Source organism: Lolium rigidum, chromosome 3, assembly GCF_022539505.1.
Source record: "Lolium rigidum isolate FL_2022 chromosome 3, APGP_CSIRO_Lrig_0.1, whole genome shotgun sequence".
NCBI classification, from domain to species: Eukaryota; Viridiplantae; Streptophyta; class Magnoliopsida; order Poales; family Poaceae; genus Lolium; species Lolium rigidum.
The window spans coordinates 278,928,078-278,946,841 of record NC_061510.1 but is presented as its reverse complement, the minus strand read 5'-3'; the positions used below and the strand labels follow the sequence as shown (position 1 = coordinate 278,946,841).

The 18,764-nt window shown below is 39.5% G+C and overlaps 3 protein-coding genes across 5 annotated transcripts; 2 read left to right on the top strand and 1 right to left on the bottom strand.

Moving 5' to 3' along the window:
* The first annotated feature begins 428 nt into the window (after positions 1-428).
* On the top strand, positions 429-4,505 carry LOC124696577 (B3 domain-containing protein Os11g0197600-like). Its single transcript, XM_047229285.1, has 6 exons — positions 429-548; positions 2,176-2,632; positions 3,087-3,197; positions 3,281-3,361; positions 3,466-3,629; positions 4,236-4,505. The coding sequence occupies exons 1-6, from the start codon at positions 429-431 to the stop codon at positions 4,503-4,505; spliced, it is 1,203 nt and encodes a 400-aa protein (XP_047085241.1).
* An 891-nt stretch (positions 4,506-5,396) lies between these two features.
* On the top strand, positions 5,397-9,882 carry LOC124703476 (dehydrogenase/reductase SDR family member 7-like). The gene is made up of 12 exons (XM_047235686.1): positions 5,397-5,530; positions 5,656-5,711; positions 5,809-5,842; positions 6,875-6,973; positions 7,077-7,225; positions 7,338-7,376; positions 7,460-7,552; positions 7,637-7,735; positions 8,019-8,120; positions 8,590-8,673; positions 9,022-9,087; positions 9,499-9,882. Exons 1-12 carry the CDS (start codon positions 5,455-5,457, stop codon positions 9,583-9,585), a joined length of 984 nt encoding a protein of 327 aa, XP_047091642.1. The 5' UTR covers positions 5,397-5,454; the 3' UTR covers positions 9,586-9,882.
* A 415-nt stretch (positions 9,883-10,297) lies between these two features.
* LOC124703474 lies at positions 10,298-16,951 on the bottom strand. Of its 3 annotated transcripts, XM_047235683.1 has the most exons (10): positions 16,598-16,951; positions 15,789-15,849; positions 15,393-15,441; positions 14,869-14,923; positions 14,402-14,489; positions 13,601-13,719; positions 13,070-13,195; positions 12,843-12,936; positions 12,607-12,761; positions 10,298-10,550 (listed from the first exon to the last, which is right to left on the bottom strand). In XM_047235683.1, exons 1-10 carry the CDS (start codon positions 16,949-16,951, stop codon positions 10,491-10,493), a joined length of 1,161 nt encoding a protein of 386 aa, XP_047091639.1. In that variant the 3' UTR covers positions 10,298-10,490. The 3 variants fall into 3 exon arrangements, with proteins under 3 accessions (XP_047091639.1, XP_047091641.1, XP_047091640.1); XM_047235685.1 differs by lacking the exon at positions 10,298-10,550 and having other exon boundaries at positions 12,657-12,761; positions 12,843-12,880; XM_047235684.1 differs by lacking the exon at positions 10,298-10,550 and having other exon boundaries at positions 12,657-12,880.
* Positions 16,952-18,764: the final 1,813 nt, after the last annotated feature.

The window sequence follows — 18,764 nt, the reverse complement described above, 5'->3', positions numbered from 1 at the left end:
GAGGATCATTGGTAAATCCCCATAAATCAATATAAAACATGGTATAACATAATATATGTTTCAAATATGTGGGAATAAAGTATAAAGTTCATGTATTCATTTGACATGCATCCATGTATCGTCGGATCGGACGCGTGGTCTCGTGTTCGATTTCTGGCATTTGTTGTTTATGGTATTTTTATGCGCAAGATCACTTATCTAAATCAAGAAACCGTGTGAATAATCTAAATCAGGAAACCGCGTGGCTGATTCAGATCGGAAACCGCGTGGTGGCCAAAGGTGGAAACAAAAGCTAGGGTTCCAATGGTGGATTTATAAACCTCGACAACGTCTCCTCTTCCCCCCTCTCTCTGCCGCAAGAAATCTTTTGTTCTTGGCGTATCCTTTGCGAGAGCGAGCCACAGGAGAGGAAAGAGAGCAAGGCAACGATGGCGGTGAGGAACAACGGGAAGGGGAATTGGGATGCGAGCAGGAAGGAGGGGTCATGCAAGAACTTTGGGCAGAAATTCTGCAAGTTGTTCTTCGCTGCGGAATCTCGGAAGCGATTGGTGAGGGTTCTCGAATCTCTGGTTAATATTTTGTTGAGAAAGTTGATATGTCTATGTTTCTCTCTATTAGATATTGATTGTCTAAACATGGAAAATCTTAGTTTTATTATCTAAACATGGACAATCTAATTTGATTGTGTGTTCATCCATCCCGTTGGTACTTTCAGCAGGAAAAGAAAAACAAATCTCTACTATCTCTTGTTGGATGATTCCTTTGTGGATCCACGTTCTTGAGCATGGATGTTTTCCTTTAATTTTTTTTGCAGTCTTTGTTAGTTTAGTTGCCCTTAGTGAGGATGGATGATTCGACTTTGATTTATGGTCATTGTTTTCAAAATTAAATGTGTGGTCTTCATATGAACCATTTAAATGGGGCATGAACAGATTAGATTAAGCTAATTGTATGCTTTCGTTGGGTTTACCCTAGTTAGTATCAGGGTTAGGAATGGTATTTTGTTAGTTTGCTTTTTTGTTCGTTAACTTCTCTGAGTTTTGACCTGCTTAATGCTTTTATTTTTAGGGGTGCTTAGTGCTTACTACTAGTACTAGAATTTTTTGTTAATCCAATATGTGACACGGTGCTTTTGTTATGTGTATTAGCTCTTGCTTATCCTTTAGTACAAAAATATCGTTATCCATTCGTATAACACCCTCAAGTCATCAGGTTATACCAGAATATATAAAGATGGCCCAACCAAAAGGTGTTTACTTCGCGTGAGTTTTGTTGAGATAATTGTAGACTTGATGCTTGTTTGGATGTAATAGATGATATTTATCCTTCCACTTTTACCTTAATACGTTTGAAACATCGACGGTTATATGTGCTTTCATTCGTAGATATGATAAAGTGATCATATGTATTCTACATATGAAACTCAGTCAATTTTTAGTAAATCATAGAATTGTTAGGGCGCTTCCTATTTATTCATCATAACATGCACATGAGTACAGTTGTTGTAACTTGGATAGCTATTGAGATGTTCCCATGAGAGATAAAGTAAAGGGTTTTACCATCAACATGATTAACAAGAACTTGGTTTCTTTCCCTTGTGTCTTTAATGCCTTGATAGAATCCAAATTCAAGGGACCAAGTCAGCTATAGTGGTCAGGATCACTAGTGCATTTTAGCCTTTCTAGAACTCACTTGAATGTTAATGTTAAGTGTATTGTGTTGTATCAGTGACCCATTTCCACGATATAAAAAGTTCTGTATATGGATATTTGTTCGGTGTAATTACTACATGCTTCAATAATTCGGGGTCATTTACCTATATACTATTTGTAAAATGCATTAATGTGATGTTTGTTGCATAGAACAAGTGACATCTAGATATCATAGCAAATCCTTTTAGTTAATGCACATTTTGTTGGGAAGAAACCTAAATTCTGTGAAATTCAAAGACTAAAATAATGATACTTCATTGGTTATTAATTGAGTTAATTTTGAGTTATATTTAAGTTCATTCGCTTTCATAATCTATATATACCCACATCTTATTAGTACATTTTCAGGCTATTATTTCATAGTTTAATCTATGAGCTATGATTGTATTGCAATGTAGTTCATATTGTTAACAAGTTTTCATGTTTATACTAGATAAAAATAAAAAATCTTTATATTTTGTAGAGAATTCCACCATCATTCAATCAATATCTTCTAGAAAATCCAACTGGACTAGTTTGCCTAAGAGGCCCAAGTGGCAACACATGGCTTGCAGAGCTTTCTTCAGACACTGAAGGGTTGTTCTTTGGAGATGGATGGAACAAATTTGTTATGGATCATTCCATAGAGTCAGGACACATTTTAACCTTCTGTTATGATGGGCGCTCTCAATTCTCAGTGGTGGTATTTGATGGAATGTGTATTGAGAAGCCGTCGGGTTTTCATGCTAAGCCTTCCAAGGATCTGGTTGGTCCAATAGAAAGTGATGAAAGGGACAAACAAATGTCCCCTGTTCCCCAAGAGGAGAATCATGGAACCAGGAAGAAGACTAGAGAAATAGATGCAAATGGCTCTACATTGAGGAAGCACTGTAATGGAGCTTTGGTTGGTGACAACTCAGTTAGCCTTAATAATACTGAAGGTAAATCTCATTAAGTTTTAAAATGGTATTTATCTTGACTTGCTCAAAATTAAGTTTATATAAATTGACATATGTAGTAGATGGTGACCGGCGATTGGGGACTGCTAGAGAAACAAGCCGATAAGATTGTGCACAATGCATATTTAAATAATAATTGCATAACCTGGTGGAAGGCGTGGTCAGACATCATCAAACATTTGTAATATGATGATATTGACTAATAATTGCATCAATTGCTTGTTCATTTCCTTTCTTGTCTAGTACAATAGCCATGCATGGTCGTAATTTAGGAGGCTTCTGCTGCGGGGCAATGCATGGTAGTAATTTCTAGAAGTGATCCATCTCGAAGCGCTAGGTTAGATGTGGCTTATATCATTGTCCTTAAACTGATTTTGACAATTATTATTGAGCCTAGTGCATGTAGAATCCACTAAGCTTACTCTTTGTGTCACAGATTCTGTTTCATCATACCATGTGTCAGAAGAAAATATCTCTCGCAACGAGTCCTCAAAGTCTACACCCGGGTCGCTCAAATTGTCTAAGGATGTGGATATATGTGGAAAAAGTAAGTTATCCGAACTTTGTATTATTGCGATATCAGCAGGTTTGCTACCACATGTAGTTCTGATTCCTCATACCGTGTGTCAGAAAAAAATATCTCTCGCAACAAGTCCAAGTCAGTACCGATGCTGCTCAACTTTTCCAAGGATGTGTATATAGATGGAAAAAGTAAGTTATCCGACCCTTGTAATCTTATGTTATCTAGTTAGTAAGAGATGCAAATTATCAGTGCAAGATTTCTGCAAGTAATTCATTGATAATGCACTTTTCAGCCATTGCGGAAGTTCAAAGACAACCAGAAGTAATATCGCAAAGGCCACCAGTTTGTGAAGAACAGCAGAACAACGCTCTTCAAAAGGCAAAGCAATATAAATCGAAGTACCCTATAACTATGCAAATAATGAAGGAGACTTATGTCTACAAGACATTTTTCATGGTAATGTTTTTTCTCCCCATAGTTTACTGTATGCGTGTACATGATTCTTTGGTACATGCCTTTTTCTGTTTTGGCTCTGTGTTGGAGGATTTCCTTGATGATTTTCCTTTAGAAAGTTACGAGCCAATTCAGTATTTTCAAAGTCTGTTTGCCTCATTAGTACTGAGTTTGTCCATGGAATTACGGTGATTCGGTAATTCAAGTAATTAACTTGTATCTGGTTATTGTTATGCAAGAGATTAATGATCCAAGTTACCGGTGTGAATAACTAGAGAATCAGGTTCTGCAAGAAATATGGGAGTATTCTATTTCCCTGCTCAAAATCAGGAAATAGTTAACTCCTCCAATTTAGTAAACAGACAAAACCTAGATTGAATTAATTAACCTCATAGCAAGGAAGCATTTTTTCTCCTATGGAAGCAGCACCCCTGCTCCCCCTTACTTGCACTGTTATCACTTTTCTCACTTATAGTCAGCATCATCCAATCACCCGCATGTAGATGTATAGTGCATAAATAGACTAGTACTCATTCCATAATAGGTGTTCTGACAAGCACGTTGCAAGTATAGATTATCGTTTTCCTGAATTACTTCCGCGTCTTGCAGAATATTCCATGTGAATTTGTCAGGGAGTATCTTCCCCGCACCGACAAGAAGTTGACACTCTCGGATCCACAAGGAATGGCTTGGGAAGTTGACTATGTCTATTGCAGCCAGCGTTGTTCTGGCGCTTTCAGTCGGGGCTGGGGCAAGTTTTCGGTAGGTAATCACCTGGAGACTTTTGATGTCTGCGTCTTCGAGCTCCTCTCAGAGGACAACATAAATGTGCGCATCTACAGAGCAAATGCCGCACTATATCCTTATCTCTCATATTGACATGGGGCTCTAGTAGTCAATGAGGGGACTATCCAGATGATGCTAAAAGATATTTGAAGCAAAGCAAGTGACACCCTGATAGACAAGGTTTTCTTTTAGACTGCATTGTTAGATGTTTGTGTTCATTTGTATCAGTTCAAGAATATTGTTGCAGATTTGCTGCGGACCTGTTGTTCTCTTGTTGCAGTATATGAACAATAGTTATTATGTGTTGCATGATGTTTTGGTTTCCATTGTTAAGTTATTCATTTGCTTGCTGTGAAGGGATGAAACCATTTTGGCCATGTGGTGCCGCCAATTAGTTTGGTTTGTTTTTATTTCAAATTCAAAGATGTGTACAGGAATTTGGCATGGTTCGGCTAATATGAAATGAGAAATTCCAGATAGAATTCTAGTCAGCCTTTCCTATAAAGGCACCATAGGGCAGAGGCGGTGAGAGTATGTGAGCGAGATTTCTTATTTTATACTCCATCCGTTCCAAAATGTAAGACAGCTAAGGATTAGCTAAAAGTCAACATAAAAGTTAACGTTTTTATAAGGCGCATAAGAATTAGTCAAAAGTCAACATCTTTTTAAGTTTAACCAAATTTATACATTAAAATATAAACATTTACAATACTGAATCGGTATCAATATCAATAGATTTACCATAAAGTATATTTTTCTTAATATGTCCATTAGATATTTTGGATGTAAATATTTTTATCTAAATATTTTATTAAAGTTAGCAAGGTTTAACTTTTACTAATTCTTAGACCCCTTATATTTTTTGGATGGAGGGTGTAAGACATTTAGTCTTCGAAAATGGGTTGATCAGAAAATTTAGAAGTTCCTCTTGACTCCACGTTTGTCACTTTGTCGCCCATCGACTCACGCGGTCACACAAAACAACCAGCAGCCCTGAGATTCCAAAGAGAACCAGGGACCACACGCCGCTCAAGAGGCGACAATGCTCCTCCTCTTCGCGCTCCTCGCCGGCGCCGGCGCCGCCGCCTTCTTCCTCTTCAAGTTCGCCACTACCGATGGTAACACCACCTCTCCATTTTCTCCCCCTTTCCGCGCCCGACCGAATCTAGGCCTATTCCATCCAATTATTCCCCTTTCCATCTCCTGTTGGGGGCTAACCACTCTTGTTCTTCCCTGGGCGCAGGGGATTTCACGCTCTTGTCGTGCGGCAAGCCGCGGCGGGACAAGGTGGACGGCAAGGTTCTTGTTGCTGGACTCTTGCTTGCTTTATCATCCCGCTGGATTCATTGTCTAAATTCCCTCGGTTTGCCTTTTCCTTTCTTTGCTTGTCCTTCAGGTTGTCTGGATTACTGGGGCAAGCCGTGGGATTGGTGAGTTTAGTTATACTTCTCTTGAACTGAGTGAATTTAATCGCACTATCGCAGGGAATAAAAAATGATTTTGGGCCTACTGAATTTCATATGATTTCTTATTAGGTGTCACCCTTTGTTCCTGGCTGTTAAATTTGATCTTTGGGCAGCTTCTGAACTCTTGATTGCGTGTATTGCGTGGATCAGGGTGATGGTCCGGATATAAAGAATTGCAACCAGTGATGAGATCATAATATGATACATAATGACCAAAGAAGAAATAAAAAAGGCATATATCATCGGTTTGGTCCCATATGTTGAAATCTTCTTCACTATCACAGTGGATCTTTAGAAGAAAAAAACAGACTTTGTATCGACTGAAGTATATATTTCGACTTTCATGCACTAGAACTTCATGGCTCAAATTCTGCTGCTAATAGAACTTCATAGCTCAAATGCTCCTGCTAGAACTTTAATGCCTTGCACTAGAACTTCATAGCTCAAATTCTCCTGCTAATATGATACATATTGACCATAGAAGAAATAAAAAAAAGAAAGATATCATCGGTTTGGGCCCATATGTTGAAATCTTCTTCACTATCACAGTTGATCTTCGGAAGAAAACATACTTTATATCGACTAAAGTATATACTTCGACTTTCATGCACTAGAACTTCATAGCTCAAATTCTCCTGCTAATAGAGCTTCGACTTTCATGCACTAGAACTTCAATGCCTTGCACTAGAATTTCATAGCTCAAATTCTCCTGCTAATAGTACTTAATCAGCTAGAGAATATAACAAGCATCTCTAACCATGTATGCAAGGCATTGAATTTGCCCTTTAATGAAATCATGTTGAAAGTCTACTGGTGGTATTATATGGTTGATTCACCGAGACATATTCATGTATCACATTCAATTTTGATAATTTGATGTATGTTGCTTTAGCCAATAGATGTCATCCTTCTGATAAATTTTATGGTGTTTGCTAAATTTAGCCTGGTATTCGCCCATAACCATCTCCATCTATTAATGTTTTCTTGTAATGCCAGGGGAGGTTCTTTCAATGCAGTTTGCAAGTTTAGGAGCAAAGCTAATTCTATCTGCACGCAACAAGAATGAACTTGAGAGAGTGAAATATAACATTGTCAGTAAGTTCGAAAAACTCATGTTTTCCTCTAGTACGGTAGTGGACATCTAAGTTCTGGACCAAGTTCGAATTTAATTGTTTGTTTGTTTTCTTATTCTTCAAAGGTAAGCATCCAGATAGCAGAGTTGAAGTGTTACCCATGGATTTATCATCTGATGAAGAATCTCTGAAAGAAGTTGTACATGCGGCGGAATCACTCTTTTCCAGTGCAGGAGTTGACTATATGATACACAATGCAGCCTTTGAGCGTCCAGTAAATATCATCATACATAATTTGTTGTAGTTCTGTCTTCCTAAATTGCTTTTAGTCTCGCTAGTACACGGCCACCAGTTTCTGCTTACTTAATACATCAATCAAATTGCAGAAAAGGGGGGTCCTGGAAGAAACCGAGGAAGGTCTTAAGGTATGTGAACCGCCTACTAGTTTGTTATCTTTATATTATTTCACTGCAACATAACTTCTTGCTAATTATTTCTTGTTAGGCAGGCTATTTTTAATGTCAATGTCTTCGGAACTATTACTTTAACTCGCCTTCTTGCAACTTCAATGTTGGATAGAGGGATGGGTCACTTTGTTGTGGTATGTCAGAACAAAACTTGCCTGTCAATTGGAACGTATGGCCAACATGATTTTTTATTAGTGTAACTAACTTGCTGTTCACAGATGAGTAGTGCAGCTGGAAAGGTCCCCTCACCTGGTCAGGCACTTTACTCTGCTTCCAAACATGCTCTCAATGGTTACTTTGCTTCTCTGCGTTCGGAGGTACTGTAGCTCATTAACCTTGCAGCATAATACAATCCGCTCGAGCTAGCTTATATAGATGAGGGTTATTCACTTCTGCCATCGACGAATATTTGCAAATAAATCTTTCTTCTGTTATCAACAACAGTGTCTATATTTTCTGAAATACAATTTTGTGGTTGGATGGCTGTTGTTGTTAACTAGTTGTTTCCTTATATGTTTAATTTGTTGTTTCGCAAAAATGTTCCTCAAGCTATATGTCTTATCAGTTTATGTGATGTATCTGCTATGGTGTATGCTGCAGTTATGTACGAAAGGCATCAAGGTCACTATTGTCTGTCCTGGACCTATTGAAACACCAGAATCTTCTGGTGCAGCCTCTTCATCACAAAGGAATTCATCTGAGGTATCCTTTGTTGATCAGACTTCTGTTTTTTCAAACAAACAAAATGTTGTTTTTTGGACAAAGGCACACTTGCTCAGCTCGGTGTAGCTTGCGGTTGTTGTGACGTGTTGTGCTTATTTCTAAATCTTCTGAAAAATCTATTAATGACCCTTTCTTGTGCATCATTTAAAGTTACATAAATTCTTTTCTTTACATAGTTCATGTCTTCCTCCCACATACATTAGAATTTAGTAATAAAAATGATTGGACCAAACAGATTATCATAATCCAGTAGTGTTCTAAAATGCATTTCGTTCTAAAAATGCTTGTGACTTACTATAAAGTTTGCTGTTGTATTTATGATATGAAATTCTGCCTGTGTCCTAACATCTCGTATCCAACTACTTGCCTAAGTGTTAAAGGTAGATTCTCAGTCCGCTTCACTCATCCTTGATGTATTCACTCATCTTTGTTAACCTAACCTCTGCAGAAACGTGTTTCAGTGAAAAGATGTGCTGAACTGACAATTGTCGCAGCAACTCATGGACTAAAAGAAGCATGGATATCATATCAGGTATATTTCAATTTGGACTTGACTGCTTGGACCATTTAGGAATCTTGGAGTCTTGAAGATATTCGTCAACCTTGAGGTTCCTAGAAACTTTGCGCCCATATTTGACTAGCAATACAGCTAGTGCGTATAGTAACATATAAAGCTTCCACCATATAATAATGCATTAGATCATAAACTCCCATTGTTGCTACACCCACTATGTTTGCTGAGTTTCTACTATCGATTGAATAAATTATGCATGACACAAAACTTACAATTTTATGTCTGGCACTCTGCATACAGTACAACTTTTTCTATTCTATATTTATATTACATATTGAATCTGAAAATTTGTGACTCCCTTTGCAGCCTGTGCTGGCTGTTATGTACTTGGTGCAGTACATTCCAACAATTGGATACTGGCTTATGGACAAGGTAATTCCTCTATGTTATCTTATTTTAGTGTAGTTACTTTCTTTACCTTACTGGTGAACTGTTTTTGCATCCTCCAGAAACTTCAGATAAAAACCGTGTGGAGAAAGTTTGATTAGTGCAGTACTTCATAATGTCACACTTCTGACTTAAAAATAGTAAAAGTTTCATTTGCGGCCACCAACTTTGGCAAAGTTTATAGCCCATCTAGAGCACATGATGGGAAGTGTACAAACAGGGAAAAAAAACACATAAATTGGAGTGGCATTCCCCACGAAATGCTGATTTCCCCTAAAATGTGTATAAAAGTGGATATTTCTGTCAAATTTTAGAACTGATGCTAGAAATACTTATTCTATCTGCCTAATTAAATTAGGATTGCTGCCGTAATCCATTTGTGAACTTCATCTCCAGGTTGGTGCAAAGCGAGTGGATGCAGCTGCGAAGAAAGGCAATGCCTACAGTTTGAATCTCCTCTTCGGTGGCAAGAAGTCGGCTTGATCAAAGGAAGGCAAAGGCTACAGTTTGAATCTCCTCTTGGGTGGCAAGAAGTCGGCTTGATCATGAAGTTGCTCATCACTCTACTCAACTGATAGGGGTTCTGAAATAGTCAGCACACATCTAACTGCATTGTGAATCTTGTAACCCCTCGAGTTAAAATAAACCTTGTAACCCCTCAAGTTAAAATAAACCTAGCTTCCCTTTTTGTATGTTCATAATGTGTGAAACTACCATAATGAAGCATGTACCCTTGCAATGTCACTTGCTAGTGAAATATATTTGAACTGTTCTTGTTGAGTTTCGACTGTCCTCCTTTACTTGTCTCCGAGTACAGTTCAGTAATCTAGTACGTGAAATAATGGATCATCCAAAATGGAGCATATATTTGTGCTGTTTCCTGTCAAAGTCTTGTTAGTTTACTACTAGCAGGGTGCCTTAATGTTCATGTTTTGTTTGTCAAACAAAATACTTATGTTATAAATAGTTGAGCTGGATATGTATACAAGTTGAGGCTGTGTAAGAACATATGTTACAACAAAAAAAGTCTGTTTGATGCTTTTTGGAGAGTATGTATGATGCTTTCAGAGTTGGTATGCAGCAAAAATGCAGAGTAGAGTAGAAATATGAATCCGTGTGAGCAAAGGCATACTGTTGTGCATGCAACATGGCATATTTCAGACAACAACGCAATTAGATTTCGAAGAAAACATCGGAAGTACTAAATCGTACGGTATTATAACTTAACACCCGCCAGGCCTTCTGGCTGAACTGCAGATGGTACAAGTACAAGCAACTTACAAGAAACATTTCCATCAACATTGAACACGGCATTACGAATATCTTCAGTCAGCCAATCGACTTTACAAGTTTACATTCAAAATGGTATACCCCACTCATATTGTGTTTCAATGTTTCCACCCATTGAGAAAGCCATCTGGACTGTACGGCTCCAAGAATCCGATGAACTGCATGTCATGTGCCAAAGAATAGTCAAATAACTAAAGCACAAACAGGGATTTGTTGCAACAAAGCTAGAGCTTATTTACATTGTCTCCCTGATCACTGCAATAAAAACGCATTATATATATCTAGGTCATAGCTTTTTATTGCCTCATGATCTATTATTTCATTTTAACTTGCGATCCAGATTAGCATGGAATTTGGCCTACTATTCTGATCTTTTGGGCAGTTTTACTGAATCACATAGCAAATGTCAATGTTCAAAAAATCAGCCGATGACACTTTTACTCGTCCGTTTAATCGGTAGTCGGAGGCTGACCGTGTCGAATAGGTAGAATCGCCTGGCTTAATTGCTGGGTCCGTTTAATCGTTCTGACAGCGGATTGAACCCATCTACTTTTGACCCCACAAAAGACAACCCCTCCCAGACCCACCTCCCGCACCATTTCCCTTCCCTCGATTATTACTAGGCGCTCGACCACACGATCGAAATTCACTGCCACCCCAATGCTCGCCTCCCACCTGTGGCTATCATCGTCGCCATCCCCAGGGGAAGGTGGCCGGTCTGACCGCCTGGTGGCCTGGTGCTTCGCTCCGTCTCCCTCCCTTGCTCAGCTGGTCCAGCTGCTCTCAGGCGTCAGGTTCCTCAGCACCCGCTCGGCTGCTGCAGGAACTTCTCCCACCTCCACGGTTCCAATCTCTAGATCAATCCAGGGTATGATTTTCATCCTATTACTCTACTTCCCTGGTGAAGTGTAGGACAGAGTAAAACATCATGGTCTCAGCTCGAGCCCACCGCCGCCGACCGATGCCTCTGTGCGTGAGCGGCTGCCGCTGCGCTGGCCCTCAAGTCCAGACCGTGCGTCCCTCAGGTGTCTCACGCGCAATGACTGTTCTGAACCTGAAGCAAGGAGATGGACATCAGATACAGTCGTGCTTGCTTTGTGCAGTTTGGCTAGCTGTTTTTTATGCGTCGACTTTTTCTTAGTTTGTGGTCTGCCGCTATGTTTCATCGTACGGCCCTTGGAGTCCACAAGAAGAAATTCAGACCGCTGGCCTACAGTGGTGAAGCACAGCGATGTAATCTGCGCAGCAGCTTTCTTTAGTGCACCCTAATAAGTTCTTGCTAGAATGCGCTCGCTGGTGCACTTCTCTATTTGCTCTGTACTAGCTAGCTAGCGAAATGTGAGTTAGCTAATAGTGACATGAGCAAGTCGGAACGAAAATACTAGTATGAGGTTGAATTGCTGCCAAATTGCAATTTTATTTTTGTTTGGTCTTCTATGTTGACTTGCTGCTAAAGTTATTTCTGTATGGTGCTCTATGGTCTAGGGGATTTAACAATCCTATTCCTAACTATTTTATTTGATTGTGAGAGAAAACTAAGATTTATTTGTTGGACTGGTTATGTAATATGGACTTTCGTGGTGCTACTTCTATATTTAACTGGGGACCTGATTATGTAATATGAATTTCTATATTAATCTGTGGACCTGTTTATTAAATTAAGTACTACCTCTATGCTGTTCTATAATGATATTATACGTAGCTAATATGTACAGCCATGTTGTTGTTCTACATCTTAGTGTTGGGAACCTTCAATGTTGAAAAAACCTCGCCGATTAATAATCGACCAATTAAATAAGTTAATAGACCGATTTCCGATTAATACCTAACTTCAAGCGGGCCGAGCAGTTAACGATTAACGATTTCTTGAACATTGGCAAATGTAACGTCGCAATGACTAATCTACACTATAAATTGATGATACATATTCGGCATATACCTCTGTCCAAAGTTTTACATGGTTTTCAAATTCAAGTTACATTTGGTACCGGTGTGATTTGCATACATTAGCAATTTACCTTCCCATGATATCACCTGTAAGTGCATGCATTACACAAAAAGGGCAAATATGGATGATCTGTTAAAAAAAATTGGCCAATTGCTTGAGTAACAAAAAGAATAATAGAAGAGCTATTAGGTCATTTGAGATGCATCACCTTATTACATCAGAGTCTAGCATGACCAACAAATAAGCAGGAAACTCAGTACATGTACCTTAGAGCCATCGTGAGACCATCTGGCACCGTAACCTTCACGCACACGGATTTCAAAAACAGGCCCATAGGGCTGAGTCAGGTGAACATTTATCCAACAACACTCATGTAACAAACGGTCAATGACTTCGGATGAAATTTGGTTCTTGTGTGGATCTGTACATAAATGTTTCAGCTAAAAATACCATAATGGTAGTCTCTAACTTGACGAATTTTAAGCCGGAACATTATCTTTACCACTTCCATGGAGGCAGCCCCACCATCCATCGCTACTCCTGTGAACATGTTTGGCCAGTGCCCTTGCAGCATCAGTTAAGGAACAAGTTTTCACCTCCAATACAATACGACACCATCAATTGTAGGTACAAGGGAAGTTTTAAATGGTCGAGGCTTCGCAATATTTAAGAACTGAAAATTGTTTGGATGGGATAGTTAAACTGAAAGGTGATAAAAGCCAAACTTACAGTTGGTTTGTGTAGTTTCATACAAGATGATATCAGCACGGATCTTTGAGGAGGTAGTCCGTCAGGAACTGTTCCTGCTGTGTTTGCCAGACCGAGGAGTCTACCCAATCCATCATAACCCAATCCCTGGAAATAAAGAGGAGCTAAGTTCAATAAGCACAAAACCAGCTTCTTGAATTACTACAGGTGCCCATGTATGATTATTCAACTTAACAGCAACTAATGGACCTAGTACAGTATTCATTAACAGAACATGGATGAAATACAAATATTGCTGGTTCAGAGATTACAATTGAACCTCAAGAAACATTTGGTAAAACTTGGAGCTACAAAGTTTGCAATTAACATGCAAAGGGGTAGGGAAGCTGGTTTTTTCTGACATTTACATACATAATGAGTTGGACATATCAGCCTTCTATTGCCAAAAAAGTAGATACAAGAGATCTTCCATTACAAATAATATTACAGATGGTCTGGCAACAGTACAAACAGAAGAAATGCTTAAAGAGAATGGGGAACTATGCCACTCACAGCAAGAAGCTCTGTCATGGTTATGTAAGGTTGGCTTCGTGGCTTTGAAACTGATATTGCCAAGACTCCATAAGATTTCTCCTTTTCCTCTGTGTAGAATTTCCTATAAACTTTGACACCTGTATATGCAGATAATTTAATCCATTATCCAGGCACATATAACCTTTTCATATAAAAATAATAATCATACTGGTGACAAAGAACATGTCATACCAACATGGGCTATGATGGACTCGGGCTATTTCAGAAATGTGTACTGACCAACATATCGTGAAACCTAAGTTGTGCTATTTTGGTACAATAAATCTGAAGAGTAAAGAGGTAACATGGCTTAACATGCAACCATGCACCCTTGGAGCTGAATTAAATTATATTATCTATGGTGCTTGTCAAGCCGAGAACAATCAGCGCATAATGGATTCACAACAAGATTTTGAGAGTCCAGCGAACTTTCTAATAAATATCTACAAGGTTGTACAGCTACACGCCTATGCAACAGTTAGACTGATATTACTGTCAACTACTGCCTACACTTGATATTTTTCTTGACTATATTGCAAAGTTTGAATAGTATTGGTTCGCATATATGCTCAAACTCCAGTCCGGGGACCTACAGTTTGTGTTAATATACCATTCATGAATTTAGACTAATAAACTGTCCATAAAAGATGGCATGACAAGTGCCAAAATATGCTCTTACAAGGGTTAACTCACGAATCACCAAAGGTGCTGACAGCATGAGAATTAATCTTGTTTCAGAACACAATACAAATAACATTGTCATGATATGAAATGAATTACCTTCTTCAATTGATGAAATGCCAGGAAGAACATTTGAGATCGTCTCTGCTTGCAGCATCTCAGAGAACGAACTATAATTTCTAATTGCCTGAAATATAAAAGTAAACAATGGAGATTTACAACTCTTGAATAAAAAATTATGTATGCGCTGGTCAAGAAGGATTATTTGACCCATTATTAAGTGTGAAATAAAATATAAGCACATATTTCGAAATGGGATCAACAATGGAATTTTCCTATTGGACGCTTTTGTCAATTGACTGCAAATCAATAAAGACGAAGCAATTTCAGCGATCATCTCAACTGTTAAGAGGAAAGCAAGTTTCAATTGTTTCATCAACCAGTACTGCGGCAATAAGATGATCAACTGATGGCAAAATAAGATAATACCTTACAAAAGTTTACTAATTTGATGATAATGATACAAAGATATGAAATATATTCAGAGAACTAGCACATAATGTTACCTCAACGTCAAGCAAGAGGCATTTATTGAAGATCAACAAAGAACCTTGTGTAATCCTGGGACAAAATGTCAATAAAACATGGTTACATAGAACTGCATAAGTGCTCATAGAATCAGCAACCTTTGGATAATTTTTTTTACTGAAACGACAATATAAAGGGTCCCAAGTAGTATCCCTACACCTTATTCAATAATCCTTCTAGCAAAAAATCATTGAGTAGACGAGCATATGAGCAATTAATAAATGATACATGAGTCAACAAATTATTGTAACATGTGTTGCTTCCCAAAACTTTGAAATGAGAATGAGAATATGGAAGACCCTGAAATAGAGGAACCTGTAAACATGCTGACACCTAAACAGAATAATATAAGTATTTAACGAATTAGAAATTTTGACAGTTCCAGAATGTAACTCCGATAGATGTTCCTAGTTGATGTAGACATCAGGGCTGTAATGTTTTTTTACACCATATGTCTACTTAGAGTTTCAGTTCTCAAAAAATTAAAATCAGATATTCTTACCGGTTGTAATTACCAGCTGCTAACCTCCCTTCAACATTCTTGGATCCAGCTGCAGGAGCACATGCTTCAAGTTAGAAAATGTGGTTGACAAAAAAAAAAATTAATGCAAGTTATAAATTTCCTGGACATAAATCAACTAGTGCCCTGCAGATTTATCCTGAACAATTGAAAAACGATGAAAGTGGAGAAGGGATACAAGCAGCAGCCATTATTCAAATGAAATTAACCATTTTAAGGAACAAGGATTAAATACAGATCACTGGTAATGTATATCAAACACTATGAAAAAATCACAAACGTACATAATAATTAATATACAACTGCCAAGGAAAGGAAGATATGAATATTAGTTCGATGATAACTATACTGAGCCACAAGAAAAAGATTAAGAGTTACCACAGAGTTGAGTGAAGTATGGTTCTTGAACATGTAGCACAAACTCCACTGCATCATACATCTAGTGAATAGAGATGACAAGAATGAGCAACAATCAAACACATTGCAGGAAACCTTAATGCTCCCTATATTTCAAAAAGTGCGCCTCAAAATATCCAAATAATTCAGTCAGAAGTTACACATATACATGTGTAAATACACTGCTAAGTGTAAACACACGTAAGTTTATTTTCATTTGTAAACTACACACCAAAAAGAAGATAACAGTGTCAAAATAGCAATTAGTTGGACAAGTGATTACTTTGTAGCTCAGAAAAAATGCGTAGGTTTTCAAGAAATTTTGAATGGTGGAAAATGTATCAATTTGTACACGTGTTACATTCCAATGTTCTTAATGCAAAACAATGGCTTGCTTATAGTAGTTCAGTAGCCAACTGCACTTTCCAATACCAGGTATCCATATTACAGAAAACAGAGAATACGCAGCACTCTGAGGATGCTCCCAAGAGACATTAGTGCATATATATATATACAGGTATTGGTGTCAATAGTGGAATCATTATGCTACTCGTCGTTCATGACTATAATTCACAGCCGATAGATCGTAAAACACGCCATCCTAGAAGCTCAAACACAGCCCAAATACATGCTTAACTCATTGGCAACAGCTTCAGATGATTCTTGCTCTGAGAATCTTTTCTTTTTTCCTTTCAAGCGAAACAAAAATCTTTTCTTTTTTTCCTCCAGATTCCTTCTTTGACGACTAATGCGCACCTACTCACATATTCAGCAAATCAGAGAATCATTACCCGCTTTAACTCGGCGCCCTTCTCCAGCAGGACTGCCTCCCACTCCTCCTCCCTCTTCCGCGAACAATTCTCCTCTGCAGGAGTTGCTACCGCCCCCTCCCCCGCTGGGGGAGCCGGGACCCGCCCCTCCTCGAGGCACCCCGCAAGCTCCGTGGCCAGCTTATCGCACAGATCGTCGTCGAGGAGGCGGGAGCAATAAGAGGGGGTCAGAGGGAGGGCGGGGTCCGGGGCGGCGACGTGAGAGGAGAGGACGAAACGGAGTAGTTCGCCGATGGTGGCGGACGAGAGGGCGACGGCGCCCACGCCCGGTGACGACGGCTGCGGCGGCGATGAAGGGTGGTCCGTGGTCGCCATTTCTTTTGCTGAAGTGGCGAGATTCGTGCAGACGGTTCAGAGTCAGAATGGGTTTGACTACTGATGAACGACCTCTATGTTTCTGTTCGCGCTGACTATAAAAAAACACAATGAAGGTACACGGTTTTCCTAAAAAAAAATTGACAATCAATGCCACATAGTATATTGGTAGTAACAAATAGTGATAGTGAAGATACACAAGCTGAAACGACTAAATCTTTGATCATCAAATTTCTTCTTCTTTCGTGACATAATCTTGTACTTATCTAAAGTTAGCTAACGATAGATACCAAACCATAGACTTTTGAATATTAATGAAGATTCTTCCATAATTTTATTTGAGCTGCAATGCTAAGACTGCACACGCGCAACTATTGAAATACTCAATCAATATCGGCAAGAGTACCAACACTAGTATATCAGGAAAAAATAATCGAACAACACAATCAACATTGCAGGGTAGTCGAGAGTACAAATCACCATTGTTGAGGATATAACAGTCGGAACAAATATTGCAAGGAGACTCCTCACGATAACCATGAGAAAAGATCTAAACTCGATTTGACGAAGCAAGATCTCAAGACCCGTACCTAGAGAACTGTACGTAATCTTCGAACACCATCATTGACGTTGGGAAGGAGATCTCGTCGTCGAATGAAGGCCAGAAAATCACTTATTGTCGACGATAGCATCTTCGTTGAGGCGGATGTCAAAAAAAAGGACAACCAATAATCTAATCTATTGGAAAAACTACTTTTATGAGAAACCGTGCACATAGATCATGTTCCCCCACCCTCCACGACATCGGGGAGGCTGGACGGAGGGGGGAACGACCTATGGCAGAGGCAGAGCTTTTTTGAGAGCAATTCTAGTGATAAACCGGACCGAAACTAAAAATCTAGTGTGTTTACAGTTTTTGCTCGGTTCAGGCCGCCTATCAGATCCCTTATTCTCGGTATGGCCTGCAAAAATAAATAACGGCTCATGAACATGACCGATCAACCTTTACATATTCCAGTCGATGCGGCGGATACGGGTTGAAACCCTATCTCCGCACCACCGCATCGACCGCTCCGCCACCACCTGCACTCAAATTTCGGCGAGCAATTACTCCACCGTCGCATCCACCCCTCCTTTCGCGCTTATGGCTAACCTTCGTAGCTGCGGAAGGGGGGAGAGAGGCGGATTGGCTCTAGGAGCGCCTCATCTAGTCCCGGTGGAAGCTCCCGCGTGCGCCACAAAGGAGCACGCCAAATGGGTTCGCATCGAGGGTGCCATAAAGCGCGCCGTGCGCAAGTGGAACAATTGGGGTCTGACGCCACCGTCGCTCGCCGTGTACGCGTACGGTGGGGAGGCGTCATCTTCTTCATCCCGCCACCGCCGTCGCTCTCCCACACCCTATTTGGCCGAAGAAAAGGACGCACCTCCCAAGAAGTTAGCATAGTAGATGTGAGGCTTGACATCCCATGCCCCCGGTGGGCGCCACTATCGTGGATATGGCCACGGCAGGCCACGACAGATACTACAGGAGGTAGCACTTGATAGGTACGTGGCGATTGAGAGGTAGCCATCTACAAATCGAGATTGCAAGAAGACCAAGGTTTACCTAGGTTCAGCCTCTTTTGACTATTACAGTGTGTACAAGCAAGGTATGGATTGAAGCAAAAGTCCCTAAACAAGCAACAAGTGATGACATGATCTCAATTTGCACTACAGGCTGGTCACCTTCTCCAAATTCTTCAAATGTTGTGCGCTTAAGTGAAAATGAGGTGGGAATATCTCAACAAGCCATTCTGATGTGTATTCCATTGGT

Excerpts from the sequence above, each read along its gene's own strand:
- LOC124696577 (XM_047229285.1), top strand. The coding sequence starts at position 429 with ATGGCGGTGAGGAACAACGGGAAGGGGAATTGGGATGCGAGCAGGAAG. Across the intron at positions 3,362-3,465 it reads TGTGTATATAGATGGAAAAA|CCATTGCGGAAGTTCAAAGA; the intron begins GTAAGTTATCCG and ends TGCACTTTTCAG. Across the intron at positions 3,630-4,235 it reads TCTACAAGACATTTTTCATG|AATATTCCATGTGAATTTGT; the intron begins GTAATGTTTTTT and ends CGCGTCTTGCAG.
- LOC124703476 (XM_047235686.1), top strand. The coding sequence starts at position 5,455 with ATGCTCCTCCTCTTCGCGCTCCTCGCCGGCGCCGGCGCCGCCGCCTTC. Across the intron at positions 7,736-8,018 it reads TTGCTTCTCTGCGTTCGGAG|TTATGTACGAAAGGCATCAA; the intron begins GTACTGTAGCTC and ends TGTATGCTGCAG. Across the intron at positions 9,088-9,498 it reads GATACTGGCTTATGGACAAG|GTTGGTGCAAAGCGAGTGGA; the intron begins GTAATTCCTCTA and ends CTTCATCTCCAG.
- LOC124703474 (XM_047235683.1), bottom strand. The coding sequence starts at position 16,951 with ATGGCGACCACGGACCACCCTTCATCGCCGCCGCAGCCGTCGTCACCG. Across the intron at positions 14,490-14,868 it reads GCCTCTTGCTTGACGTTGAG|GCAATTAGAAATTATAGTTC; the intron begins GTAACATTATGT and ends TTTATATTTCAG. Across the intron at positions 12,937-13,069 it reads TGAAACTACACAAACCAACT|GTGAAAACTTGTTCCTTAAC; the intron begins GTAAGTTTGGCT and ends ATTGTATTGGAG.